This window comes from Mercurialis annua, linkage group LG1-X, assembly GCF_937616625.2.
Source record: "Mercurialis annua linkage group LG1-X, ddMerAnnu1.2, whole genome shotgun sequence".
NCBI classification, from domain to species: Eukaryota; Viridiplantae; Streptophyta; class Magnoliopsida; order Malpighiales; family Euphorbiaceae; genus Mercurialis; species Mercurialis annua.
Window position 1 is genome coordinate 10,288,980 of NC_065570.1, and position 15,180 is coordinate 10,304,159.

General features: G+C 28.7%; 2 protein-coding genes across 2 annotated transcripts; one reads left to right on the plus strand and one right to left on the minus strand.

Moving 5' to 3' along the window:
- Nucleotides 1–5,777: 5,777 nt before the first annotated feature.
- On the plus strand, nucleotides 5,778–8,226 carry LOC130015600 (L-type lectin-domain containing receptor kinase S.4-like). The gene has a single exon (XM_056106027.1). It carries the CDS (start codon nucleotides 6,023–6,025, stop codon nucleotides 8,036–8,038), a length of 2,016 nt encoding a protein of 671 aa, XP_055962002.1. The 5' UTR covers nucleotides 5,778–6,022; the 3' UTR covers nucleotides 8,039–8,226.
- Nucleotides 8,227–13,152: 4,926 nt separating this feature from the next.
- Nucleotides 13,153–14,760, minus strand: LOC130014528 (subtilisin inhibitor CLSI-I-like). The gene is made up of 2 exons (XM_050373208.2): nucleotides 14,614–14,760; nucleotides 13,153–13,477 (listed from the first exon to the last, which is right to left on the minus strand). Exons 1-2 carry the CDS (start codon nucleotides 14,687–14,689, stop codon nucleotides 13,248–13,250), a joined length of 306 nt encoding a protein of 101 aa, XP_050229165.1. The 5' UTR covers nucleotides 14,690–14,760; the 3' UTR covers nucleotides 13,153–13,247.
- Nucleotides 14,761–15,180: the final 420 nt, after the last annotated feature.

Consider the following 15,180-nt stretch of genomic DNA (forward strand, 5'->3'; position numbering starts at 1 on the left):
ACGATAATATAGATAATGTTTATAGACTAAACTAATTAATAATTAGTGATCACTCAATAATGCAACAAGAGAGCAAATATTTAGGAGGAATTTTACTTCTTTTATGAGTATTTTCAATTGTGAAATTTACATGGATGGAAACCTATTTATAGGCAATTTCACCCACCATGTAATTAATGCATTTACATACATGTCAAAAATGGAGGGTTGAAATTTTTTCACCTAATTGGATAGGTAATTTTGTCATACACCATATTCACATTATATTCATAACAAGTTCACCATTATCTTATATTTAGAGTACATTTGGTTCAATTTTGTATAAAATTTTTGACTTATACTTTTTGAAAAAATCTATTTAAACATTCAGTGAAGTACTTTTTTTAAAATGGAATTTTTTAAACTTCCAACGTCTGCAGTTGGAAAAATTCTATTTTGTAGTTTTTCGCCAATAGCTAATACATATTTAATATACATAATTATTTAGACAAAATATTCTCTAATAAAATATATTGTTTTTATAATATATAGAATTATTATTCATCAAAAAATATATAAAATTATTTAAATTAGTTTGAAATATTTTAATCATTTATAAACTATATAAAATTATTTTATTTATATTAGAGTAGCTATATACAATTCATTATTTTTTTTAAATAAATTATAAATTTATCAAAAAATAAGTAATTTTAAATTAAATGTACCATTGAGTTATAACTCAAATGATATAAGCGCTAACTAGCAAACTGCTAAGTCGCGGGTTCGATTTCTCCAACAAACTCTCCCCTCTCCCCAAATTATCAAAAAAAAATTAAATTAAATGTTGTTTCTCATTGAAAAATTAATTTTTATTGTTTTTATTAAATATAATATAATATAACCTATTTATAATTTAATAAATAAAAATAAAAAATAATATCTTTTAAAGTCATTTTATATATAAATAGTAGAAGTTAATCAAATTTCACCAAATACGTATAGTCGATCAGCTACCAGCTATGAGCTAACAGCTATCATCAGCAACTAATAGCTATCAGTTATTAAAAAAACAACTGAACCAAATAGAGATATCTCCACCTCTATACTGGACTATAATATTTTGTGTCAAAGACAGAAGCTTTTGAGAATTACTGTCATAAATTCCATCCAACAGTAATTAGTGCTATAAATGTAACCGATCTGAATAACTATTGAGTTATTTGATATTGACTTTAAAATATTTAAAATAGATTTTACATTAATTGGTTCGAGTTTGAATTTTAACTATTAATGCCAACAACGACTGCACGATTCAACTGATTGATCAAGTTTAAACATCAAAAAAATTTGTTCGACAAGCTTATAATCTAATTAAACTTTGCTTAATTTACCTTTTTTATCTTTTCTAATAACACTTATTTATGATGCAATCATTGTTTTTACAATAATGTTATATAAACAAGGCCTTAATTCAAACCTTTAAAATTTGTTGTAATTTAATTCATATTTTTATAATTTTTATGATAATAGTCAAATTGTTTCTTTTCGTTGCAATAATAGTCAAATTGTATTTTTTGTGCAAAAGCTTTTGAGTAATTTTGAGTTTTTTTGCCACTTTTTGTAGTTTTTAATATATCGTTATTCATCAAATAATAATAATATAATTAAAATTAGCAAGTTTGCCATCAATCTAGCTATTATTGCAACCGGAAAATACAATTTGGCTATTATTATAAAAGTCAAAAATATTGAATTAAATTGCAAAAAGTCGTAAAGGTTTGAATTTTTTTCACCATTAAACCTATAAATAATCAAATTAAGTTTAATTTTTAATTATTTTTACTAATTTTGAATTCTATCTCTTAAATAAAAGTCGATCAAATTTACTTATAATTTATATTCAATCACATAGCTACTAAATGCAATGTGCTTGGTTAACATGCTTCCTAAATGTTTCCAAATCATTGCCTTATAAGATAACTTTAAGAATAAAAGGAAAACACAATTTAATTAAAGAATAAAAGGTATGAAATATCATATCTTCTTTATTTTTTTTTAATATTGCTTTTGTGAGTGATTGGAGAAAATGTTCGATGGATGAGCATCTTACTCCACTGGTTAGTGTTTTGTATAAACAATGAGCACGCATATTGACTTAGCTCTTTTTTGTGTGTGTTTAAATCATAAGCTTTCCTTTTTCTTTATGAGGAATTCTTTTCAGAAAACAAAGAATATTATACTACACAATAATATGAACAAAGCCAAATCCGTACTAAAATTCTTATACTTTACACATTTTTTTCGGTTGGTTCTTAACGTTCAACTTTACTTTATCTGGTCCTTGTACTTAGTATTTTCTTCGTCAAAATGTTCTTTTATGAATGCAATTTGCAGAATTACAAAAATGTCATTACACCATTTTGTGCTCCCTTTTCTCTATGTAGGCGAATTCTACTTCTACAACCGCATCACAAACATTACTTTATTTTAACATAAAAGTTGAATCATTGAGTTAAGCAGAGAATATTTAATATATAAATTTAATGTATAATTTTTGGTAAATAAATTCATTTTGCATTTCCTATAATTAATAAGATATTTTTGACTTACACTTCTATTTGAGAAAATTAATTTTTCAGTTAAAACTATACCAATTACATACAATACATTTACTATTTATGCACCATTTAAATGCATATTTATTAGAGAAAATAAGGATAAATATTCCTTTTTTATAAATAATTTAATTTTCTATCTCAATAAGAAAAAGTTAGAAAAATTATCTCATCATTTTAATGCTTTAATTTTTTTACTTTAAAACATGTTTATTTATATTATATATAAAAGCACGGATGGGAGGAGGAGGGGGGGAGGGGGGGGGGGGGGGGGACGGGCAAATTTACTGAATAATCCTTTTCAGTTTACTACTAAATAAAAGTTTTATAGTCATTAACTAATTAGTTATTTAATTAATCAATATTGTAATTAAAGTTCTAATTAGAATATGTAGCTAAATTATCTCCAATTTAATTTTTAGTATGTAAAAAATAACTAAATTATCTCCAAATTAGTAGGAATACCTATCTTTTAGTTTGATTGAACTACAAAATTAAAATAATATATTTGGTCAATATATTATTATTTAAATTTTTATCTTATATTTTTAAAGATATTATTAATAAAATTAAATTAATTATTTAATTATGGTTATTATAAAACTAAAAGAAGAATAAATTTAATATGGAAAAAAATTTAATAACCGAATATATTATATTTACTTTTACTATTAATTATAAATAAAAAATTGATATAATTATAATAAATTTAGTAATTTGTTCATTGATGAGTTACGTTACGAGCCACGTGCATAGCACGTAATGCGAAACTAGTATTATAGGTATATCTATTTTTTATTAATTTTTTTACTCTAATTATATATTTTTTTACTCTTATCATATCTTATGGCAACTGTCATTTTTAATATTTTCCTCTTTTTTTCTTTCTTTCTCCTCTCGCCTCTACTTCTTCATCTTCTTCTTTTTCTTCGTTTTCTTCTTCTCTATTCTCTTTTCTTCGCCAATTTTCTTCTTCTTTTTTATTTCTTATTTTCTTCTCCATTTTTTTCTTTCTTCTTTTTTGTTCCTTCATCGCTCCACCGTCGATGCACTGTTCTTTTTTTAGCAAATTTTTCTTTAATTCATGGTGATTATTGCGATTTTTTTAATATTCAGATCTAAATAAATTACTCTTGAATTTGTTTTTTAATTTTAGATTAATTGCATGAAAAACGAAGTTATGATTAAAAAAAACGATTTTCTGCAAAAAAACAAAATAACATATGATTATCATAACACTGCAGATCAAATAATTTTTTCATAAAAAAACAGCGTCTGGTTATCATATGGTTATCATATGAGTATCACTGTATTATTATGTTGTTATCATAACACTGCAGAAAAAAAAATTCTACATTGAAAAAAAATTAATTATCATATTATTCTCACTGTATTATCATCTCGTTATAGTACCTAAATAATAATGTTATGATAACGACATGATAATATCTATGATAATGTTATGATAAAACAGTTTCTGATTATCATGTCAGTATCATTATATTATCATGTTGTTATCATAACACTTTAGTGTGATAATGTTATGATAATGGAGTATGATAAGGTTATGATAACGTACGTAAAAAAAATTTATAGAAGGATTTCGTGATAGCAGAACGATAATGTTATGATAACTAAATCAGTTTCTGATTATTATGTTAGTATCACTATAATAATGTATGATAAAATAGTGTTTGATTATTATGTTAATATCACTACATTATCATGTCGTTATCATAACACTGCAGTATGATAACTAGATGAAAATGAAATATGACAATTGAATGATAACGTACGTGAAAATATAATTACAAAAAAATTCATGATATCAGTGATAACCTGATGATAATATAAAAATAAAGTTACGATAATATTATGATAATATGATACCTATACGGAAAAAAAATTACAAAAAAAATATGATAACGAGATGATAATGTGAAGATAATAGTATGATAATATGAAATATTGACAAAAAAGTATGATAACGAGATGATAATATGAAAATAATAGTATGATAAAGTTTTATGATAATAAAAATGATAATATGATACATGCATGAAAAAAATTACAAAAACATTATAATAACGAGATGATAACGTGATGATATCTACATAATTATATTAATGATATTGTTATGATAAGGTCATGATACCACGATAGTGTTTTGATTATGATAGGAAGGATGTTAAAAATATATAAAAAAAAATTAAGATATAATTATAAAATAAAAAAATTGAATATTTTTGATACTAAATATATTCAAATATTTTATAGGAACTTATTTTTTTATTATTAATATTCTTTTAAAGTAATTTAAAAAATTAAAAAATAAACTGTTTTATTTTTTTTTATGAAAATATTATGTTAATATTATTATAAAAATAACATATTATTTTAAAAAGTTAAAGAGATAAAAAAAACATCAAATATATATGAGAAAAAAAGAAAAAAGAAAGAAAAAAAAAGGTGCAGGTCATGTTTATATGATTGGAGTAAAATCATTAATTTATGGACACGGAGAGTAAAAACATAAAATGGCTAAATCATGGAGTATTTTTGTTGATTTTTCCGTGTTGAGGTAGAAACTCAAATTATTTTCTTTTTTTAGGTAAATTCATAAATCTCTCTATTTATTAAAGGTGTAATCCATTATTGGATCTCTCTGCTTTTCACTTTTTATTTATTTAATCCCTGGTCCATTTTGATTTTTTTAATTAGTTTTTATATTTTTTACTTTTTATTTACTTGGACTCTCTACAATCAAATTTAATTAATTTCAAAATAAAATGAAATTTATAATGTGAAACATCTAATATAGAAAGGGTTAATTACATATAAAATCACCACCTTTATACGATTTTTCAAAAATAACTCGACTTTTATAATGTGTCAATTCAGGGCATCACCTTTTATTTCTATTCAAAAACAATATGGGCACATTTGTAGGTAAAATTTCGCTAACTTCGACACTCGATGGGTCTGCCACGTCAGCAAAAACGCTACTAAAAATTGCCGATGTAGTTTTTGAAAAAAAAAACAAAAACTGGTGTCCTAAATTGACATATTTTAAAATTCGAGTTATTTTTAAAAATTTATGTAAAAATGGTGATTTTAACCCATATAGAAATCAGCCTATTAGTTATTTAGAGATGGAGTACTACTAAGAAATTGGTCTTAGACAAGAATATATGGTCTGCCGCATACCAACAATAACACATAAAGGTTCTGCATTTAATTCATTCTCCGTCACCCCATGTGACTCCTTTCATTTCACTTTCTTGTTCTTGCCCAGACACTCACCTCTTCCTTTCTCATAATCTTTCTTCTTCTTCTTTTCACCAACCGCTTTCACTTTCACTCAACACTTAAAATCTCACCAACCTCTTCAAAATATCAATGAATTGACTCTGTTTTCTCTGTCAATGGCCAATTCTCTTAGTTTTATCTTCTTTACCTTCCTCTTTGTTCATGCTTCTTCCCAACAAAATGAACTCTACTACCCTGGTTTTAAAAATCTTGATCCCAACATCACACTCACAGGCAATGCACAGATTCAAAAAAATGGTCTTCTTCGTTTAACTAATGAAACCAGCAGATTGTTGGGCCAAGCTTTTTATCCCACTCCATTTCAGTTCAAGAACTCAACTACCAACAAATCTTTCTCCTTCTCAACTTCTTTTGCTTTAGCTATAGTTCCTGAGTATCCGAAACTCGGTGGGCATGGCCTCGCGTTCGCAATCTCAGCTTCGAAGGTTCTATACGCTCTCCCGAGTCAGTATCTAGGTCTTCTCAATGCAACCGATTTTGGTAACTGGACGAATCATCTTCTCGCGGTTGAATTCGACACGGTTCAAGATTTCGAATTCGGGGACATTAATGATAACCATGTTGGTGTTGATATTAACAGCTTGAGGTCTAATGCCTCTGCTGTTGCTGCTTATTATACTGAGAGTTCTTCAAAGGTGGATTTGAATCTCAAGAGTGGTAAACCAATTCAGGTTTGGATTGATTATGATTCAACTCAGAATCTTCTCAATGTAACGATTTCACCAACTTCCAAGAAACCAAGATTGCCAATCTTGTCATATTCTGTAAATCTTTCACCAATTGTTCAAGATTATATGTATGTTGGATTCTCTGCTTCGACTGGTTTGCTTGCTAGCTCACATTATATCTTGGGATGGAGCTTTAAAATGAACGGAGAAGCTAAACCTTTGGATCTTTCTTCACTGCCTTCATTACCAGCAACTTCAAGAAACAAGCATTCAGGTTTAACAATTTTAATCATAGTCTCATCGGTTATTTTCGCGGCTATTGCGCTATCTTTCGCTGTCGTTTACGTGGTTAAAAAGATCAAAAATGCTGATGTTATTGAAGATTGGGAGCTTGAAATTGGGCCTCATAGATACTCCTATCAAGAACTGAAGCAGGCGACGAGTAATTTCAGCGAAAAACAGGTGCTGGGGCATGGCGGATTTGGTAAAGTGTATAAAGGTATTTTACCGGATACAAAGCTTCAAGTCGCAGTAAAGCGAATTTCGAACGAGTCGAAACAAGGCATACGCGAATTCGTCTCAGAAATCGCAAGTATTGGCAGACTTCGTCACCGAAATTTAGTTCAATTACTCGGTTGGTGTCGTCGAAAAGAGGATTTTCTTTTAGTTTATGAGTACATGGCTAATGCAAGTTTAGATAGATTCTTGTTTGATGAACCAAAGTTTATATTAAACTGGGATCAAAGATTCAAGATTATCAAAGATATTGCTTCTGGGCTGCTTTATTTACACGAAGGCTACGAACAAGTGGTAATTCACAGAGATATTAAGGCCAGCAATGTTCTACTAGACACTGAACTAACCGGCAAACTTGGTGATTTCGGGTTAGCAAGATTATATGAGCACGGGTCTAACCCGAATACAACTCGGGTCGTTGGGACACTAGGTTATCTAGCCCCGGAGATGCCTAGGACGGGAAAGGCAACGGCTAGTTCAGATGTGTATGCATTTGGTGCGGTTCTACTAGAGGTGGCTTGTGGGCGGAGGCCCATTGAACCTAAGTTGTCTGCGGAGGAGATGGTGTTGGTGGATCGGGTATGGGAAATGGTTAGGCAAGGGAAAGCGGGTGATGTGGTGGATCCAAGGCTAAATGGGGTGTTTAATGAGAGTGAAGTGATGATGGTGTTGAAATTAGGGTTAATGTGTTCGAATAATGGGCCCATGGGTAGGCCAACCATGAGAGAGGTGGTGAAGTATTTGGATGGTGAAGTCGGGTTGCCTGAGGATGTGACGGGTCGTGACGGTGATGGTGACGGCGGAAAGGGAATTATTAGTGGCGGATTTGATGAATTTGTAGAGTCGTTTGCTTCTTCTTCGTTTGATAAAACGACAAGGTCGTTTTCTCCGCTTTCACTTCTGCATGTTAGTGGAGAAACGAGGTAGTAGAGTAGTAGACTAGATATTGAATGGGAGATGAGGTGACATAAATTCTCTAGTGTCATGCTCTGTTTTGATAGGCGCATTAGCACTCATGAAATATCATGGGTTATAGTGAAATTTATTTCTCTTTTATTTTTTTTTCTTTTTGACCTTCTCAATGATTAATGATATGGCCAAATATTATGGACTAATTTGTTTATTTGAATTGTATATTTCTTAAATATATTAACGGTTCGTTGTTTTGTTTTGTTTTTTTTATTTTGATTGAACTATCCCGTAACCTACCATCATAATTAAGTTAATCGTTTTGATCGCAAAAAAGATTCAATGAATCGAGGATTAGGGTTTCAATCGGAAGTTATATTCGGATGCATATAAATGAATGAATTGTAGCATTGTTTTGTTTTATAGAATATTCACTTGTAAATTATGAACTCATTCAGTTTTGACTGACCCTGTTGTTTTAACCATTTTCAGTAAATAGTCTTTTGATATGACAGACTTCTATCCTTGCTTCAGAAGTTTGTGTTTAGAAGTATGTACAAAGAAGATTTTGATCGATAGCGCTGCAGTAGTCTAGTCCTAGATGTCTATGTGATTTTTGGTCAAAAGATTTTATGTATTACTTATACTATGATATTTTGTAAATTCATATAGTTTATCTGCGCTTTAAACCGTTTGTTTTTTATGTGCGAAACGGAAAAATGCATTATGTGGCATCGCATTGTAAGACCCTAGTTTATATGTATAGTTTTCAGAATGTGAGTAGATGTTTGCAATCGTATCGTTTAAAAGCCTTTCTGAAAACGTTTTGCATGATTGCTTATCTGATTAAATCGCGAAATGTTTATAGTTATTTTAGGCTTGTTACGGGTTTCGGAGCTATCACTCCCTTTCCCTAGCGCCAGTCTCGACTCGAGATTTCGAGTCATGACAATATCAGATGATATGGATGTGTTTTTTTTTAGTTTTTATGAGCCATATCATCACCTGTTAACGATATTATTCAAAATTTGGACAGAAAGAGCTCACTGGCTTTTAAATCAAAACTCAAAAGGTTTACATACCGAAAATGATTTTTAGAAACGTTAGTGCTAAAAAGCTTGAAAGTCAGAGGTGACGGTTGAAATTAAGTCATTTTAGTGTGAAAGATAGGGTAATGAATTGGAGTGAAAACACTATATAAAACCTCAAAAATAGAATTCCATACTATTTTAAATTTTTAGGTTGGAGATGCTTTTTTTTTAAATTGGTTGGAGATGCTTTTTTTTTTGAAACTGGTTGGAGATGCTCTTAATACAACTCAATACCTTTATTTCAATTGTTTTTCATAAAATTATATATTTAAATGAATTTTTAGGGAAAGCAAGTAATATGACCTAAACATAAGTAAAATTAAATTCTAATATCAAAGTATATTACATAAAAAAATATAAAAAACCTGTGGACAATACATTAAATTAATTATAGGAGTATTTGTTTTATTTTATATTTTTTCATGTTGTGAAAAAGTCAATTTTTTTGAACTTTTCAATAATTTATCAAGATTTTTTAAAAATTCTAAATCTATCATAATTTGATTAATTCGTTGAAAGTATATCCAATTGCTTTAAAATTGATTCATTTGTATTTACATGACATGTCAAGTTGGATTTAAATACGAAATTATAATTTATATGATAGCGTAGCATCTCAATTGTTAACTTTTTTTCCATTTTAAAAAAAAATTACACATTCATATGACCATGTAGGCACAACTAAATTAGTTTTAAAAAATTCGATAAAGTTCCAACAAATTTGCCGAATTAGGATACACTTATAATTTCTAAACAAAAAAAATTAAAATTTAAAAGATAAAAAATACTAGTATATTTTTAGTACCATTAAACCTTTTTAAATTGAAAAATATTATCTTGTAATATCAATTGTGTATTGTTTTTCTTTTGCTTAAGTGGTGGAAACTATTAGGTGGCAATCACCAAATTTGGGCGATTATTGGTGATGCTGTCCTCTTTATAGTGTGTCAAAGAGATCTTTATGAAAAGAAATACCAAAACAGTTTTAATAATGGAATTTTCTTTTTAACACATTTAATGAGTAATGCAAATTTCTCAATGCGAATGTGGAAAGGATGCCATAAAATGAGCGAGTTGTTAAAGTGAAGGGACTACATTTTCAACTTATGCCATCATCAAGAGCCACAGTTCCTATTTCTGTTTTGCAAATGCCAACTACACTGTCCATAAATTATCATCAATTTTGTTTCCCAATCTGAAATTCTATCCATCACTCCACTCGTAATCTATTCAAATTAATATAAAAAATATTTAAAACCGACGAAATATTAATTGAATCTAATTCAAATATGAGCCACTCGAATCAACTATCAAGTTTGTAAGTTAATTACCGATGAGCTATAACTCAAATATTATAAACGCTGAATAACAAACTGTCAAAGTTGTGAGATTATTTCCTTTCACAAGCGCTCTCTCCTTCTCAATTATCAATAAAAAAAATTATAAATTAATTAAATATTTAACCGTTTCAGATTCTTAAATTTGATTAATTTATTTTATATCTTTTATTATTATGCATATCAATTATAATATATCTTTACTTTTACATAAAATCTTTTATACAAATTATTAAGTAGCGGACCCGAAATCGGTTTTAATAATGTTTTAGTTTGATTAAAGTCGATCATGAACGTGCTATCAATTATACAAGCAAAAAATACATAATCAGTTACTGAATTCAAATGGCTTATAAAATGTTATTGAGTTCAGCTCGCGTATACTAAATTGGAATTTTTTGAAAAATATCCATGAAATGGCAAAATATTCTAAAAAATATGCTTTCACCAAAATTATTGCAAAAATACGATTTGACCAAAAATTATTGCAAAAATACAGTTTGCCAAAAAATTCACAATTTAAGTTTACTAACAATAGGGGTGAGTAACGGCCGGTTCGGTCACCAAAACGCACCTAAATTACAAACCGTTCGGTTATTAAAAAATTCGGTGATTGAAACAAATTAAGCAAAATTATACTAAAACTGAATTTGACCAAACCGAAATATTTCGGTTCGCCATGGTTGATGACCGAATTTTACATATACATGTATTATATTACACAAAAATCAATTTACTTACAATTTTTTTGTACCTGCGCACATTTTCAAGTTCAAGAATTTTCATCTAAATATCAATTTTAAAATACAAGAAGAATAAATATAAAAAAAGGAGAGAAAGATCTAGAATTGAAGCTACTGTTGGCTATAAATTTAGCAAGTGAAATTAATAATTAGGACGAGAAAAGAAGATAATAAAAAAAAGGCCTAATCACTCAAAAACCCCTCACCTTTAATTTTTTTTTCAATTCTACCCCGACGTTGAAAATTTGTCAATTTTACCCACTTTTGAATTTTCCGTTTTCAATTGTACCCCAATATTTTAATTTTTGTTAATTTTTTTACTTAAATGATGAAATCATTCAATTAATTAAGTCTAAACATAAAATTAAATTATTTTTTATTCAAAAAAATACAAATAAATCCTTTATTTTTAAAAACTAACTAAAAACTATAATCAAATTAACACTAATTTAAATTCTTAATTAATTTAACTAAATTTAAATAAATTTTAAAAATATACAATTAATATATGCGAGACATGTAGAATGTTTTAAACAAATTTCCAAACGCAAAAGACGTTAATTTAATTTTTCAGGGTACAATTGAAACACAAAAATGCAAAATAGGGTAAAATTGACAAATTTTCAACGTCAGGGTATGATTGAAAAGGGGCTAAAAGGTCGGGGTTTTTTAAGACATTATACCTAAAAAAAATGAAAGGAATGAATATAGATTTAGAAAGTGAAATTAGGGCTAGCACAGAGAAAAAAAATAAAGAAAAGGAGGAAAACAGTAAAGACTTTACAAAGTGGAAATATGTGACTAGTGAGAGATTTTTTTCTTAGGATTTGAGTAATTTAAAGTGTATATTTACAACAAAACTACGTCGTTTTGAATTTTTTCGTTTTGGTTATTAAGGTTATTTTTTAGTTGTGAGCGAAAACCAAACCGAATAATTGAAGTTTTAAAAGTTCTAACCGTAACCGAATCGAATTTTCAAATTATATTTCGGTTTGATTAACTCAGTTCTGTTCGGTATGGTTAATTGTTTTAAACGTTTAATGTGCACCCCTAACTGATGGTTTACTAGTATATTTACTAAAATTAAGTTCAACACTGTCTGTTTACTTTACAAACTAATTTACTATTAATTTATCTTTTACACTATAAAATTAAAATAAATTATTGCTTAATTTACTATTAGTATTATACAAAATATACGAAAATTAGTTTCAATTTGTTTACTTTTAGATTACTAAAAAACAAATTTACTATTGATTACTAACAGTTTACTATTAATTTATTATTGGTTTACCACGTTTACTTATTTTTTTTCAAAATCTGCAAATATGAAGTAACGGTTTGGTTAGAAATTTTATCAAACAGCTTATGTTCATTATCTTGCACATCAAACATTCAAAGTATGAAATACATGAAAAACCATATTTATAAGCAATTAGAAGAAATCAGAAAAGCAATTAATAAAAAATAAAAAATACCCATTAAATCAAAATTTAAAGGTTTAAATGCATCAAAAATCACCAAGTTTCGCGTGTTTTGCATATTTAACATAAATTTTTAATTTTGGCTACATGAACTTTCCAATTTTTACAATTAAATATGGGCTTTTATGTCGGTTTGGGATTGTGGGCAATGCTTGGTATTAGTTGGACTTAGTGACGTTTAAATTTTTTGAGGTTGTTTGACCCCTAATATGTTATCAGTTGCTTTTGATGATTGGGAAAGGCGTAAGTATTTTATATATCTACATTTTTGATCAAAATGTCAAATGTATTTTTAAAAAAATTGTGACGATCTGATGTGTCAATTTTGTAATTTGTGACAAATATATCAAACTCTATATTTTTGAGATTTATTTTTATAATTGATGATTCAATTTTGATTGCATGGGTGATTACAAAATAATTTTTGTTAAGTAGATTACATAAAATTGTTTTACCTAAACAAAGTACTACCACGTATGCATACAATTTATAAAATGATTATTCAGATTACAGATTTAGTGCCCAATCTTAATTATTATAATTTTCAATTTAATATCGAAATTGCAGAGATATCAGCCAATTATGGGGGGTTTTGCAACTTTTCCTGATGAATCAATGAACAGCCTGACTCTCCCTACCTTGAAATCCATGGTAATAAAGCAATCAGGAGGAACTACTTGAACTTCAGCTCCGGCCATGTCTTCCTTTATCTTTCTTTCCGCTTCCTCCGCCGTCACGCCGACTAGATCAGGCCATGTCCTTCTTCCAGTTGAAATAGGGCCAAGTAAATTCCCACAGGTCCCTGGAATTCTCTCCAACAGCAAATTGTGAACTTAAGAATTCAATTATTCATCTGTTGTGGGTTAAAACTTAAAAGTGTACGTGGTACTGTAAGCAAATTACTAAAAAGTTCCTCACATTTATTATAATTTCCATTTTAGTTTTTCTTATTGAAAATCAAACAATATGGTCCTTCATTTTTGTTTCTGTCAACGATTTAGTTCTTCCATCCATTTTTCGTGTTAACGAGTCAATGAAACTATATGGTCCTCCACTTTTATTTCTATCAACGATTTTGTCTATCAATTTTGTTTCTGTCAACAATTTCGTCCCTCACTTTTATTTCTGTCAATGATTTCATCCATCATGTTTGAAAATTAACTTACTCCTAAGTTTTTCGACTCCGGTGACTATCACCGAAAATGGACGGGTGGACTAAACTGTAGACGAAAACAAAAATGATGGAAAGTTTTCTTTTCACTAATCCGGACTGAAATAAGCCGGTTAAATAGGGAAAGAACTGGATTGATCATTTAATTTTAAACAGGAAGGACTAAAGTGCGAATTATGATAAATGTGAGGGACCTCATAATAACTTGCTCTTATATTAAGTTTATATCAAAACTTTAATTCGTACCTTAGTGTTATCTATATTTTTATTTTCATTTCAGGCGATAATATTTTATTACTTTCCGATCTAATATAATACTGGTGGAACATATTCTTATAATATATTGTTGTATAGGCGGAACCAAAACTCCAATATAAAGAGGGTCGAAATTTTTACATTCGGCTATTTAAAAAAAATGGTCTGTTAATTTATAGCTCTAACCGCCCCTACAAGGAAAGAAAACTGCCCCTAATACATGCAGGGGCGGTTCTTGAGGGTGGTTATACTAAAAAATCCCAAAAATTTTGTTTTTTTTTTAATTATTTTCCGTCGAGGAGGGTCGGCCGACCCTCCTCGACCCTCCCTAGTTCCGCCCCTGGCTGTATACATCTTGTCATGCCAATCGTTATATCACAGAGTTATATGACGGGCCTCCTTACATATCATTTTGATACGAAACAAAACAAAGTTTTAATACGAAATCGAAACATGAGATAAAGTTTGGTATATACATATATTTTTAACCCTCTGTTGTGTTATAAACTTACTTGGCAATAAGGGTGGTGTTGATTGGGCAGTTTCTTCTTCTTGAGAGGATTTAACGATCTCTTCTTTCTCTGCCATTTCAAAGATCAAAGATAGTATATGTTAATTTGGGAGAAGATAGTTTTTTTTCTTTTTAACATATTTAGAGTAACGTGTGCTAATATAGCAACTTCAACTTCAACGTCAATTTAATTAATTTCTTGATTTTGCCAATTGAAAAGTATTTGACTGGCTAATTCACAAAAGACCAAGATGATTGAATTGATATTTACGATTATCTTCCATTTGGCATTTGTAACTTTGATTGATGTGGACTTGTATGGAGCTTCTTGGTTTTGGAGACTAATTTGAGAACAAAATACAATAAAGGGGATCTTATTCCAACTCCAAGTTCTTATGCCGTTTTCTTTCATCCGCTACTCTTTCTTGCCGGCAATTATGCTATATGCTTTATTCATCCTAAGCTCATTCACTTGTTTACCATTTCATTTAGGGGGTGTGCACAACCAAAGAAGAAAAAAAATCACTAATCTAATTGAATCGATAAATTCAATTTGATATATTTTTAA

Coding starts and splice junctions, on each gene's coding strand:
- LOC130015600 (XM_056106027.1), top strand. CDS start 6,023: ATGGCCAATTCTCTTAGTTTTATCTTCTTTACCTTCCTCTTTGTTCAT.
- LOC130014528 (XM_050373208.2), bottom strand. CDS start 14,689: ATGGCAGAGAAAGAAGAGATCGTTAAATCCTCTCAAGAAGAAGAAACT. Junction 13,478..14,613: donor AACACCACCCTTATTGCCAA/GTAAGTTTATAA, acceptor AGAGAATTCCAG/GGACCTGTGGGAATTTACTT.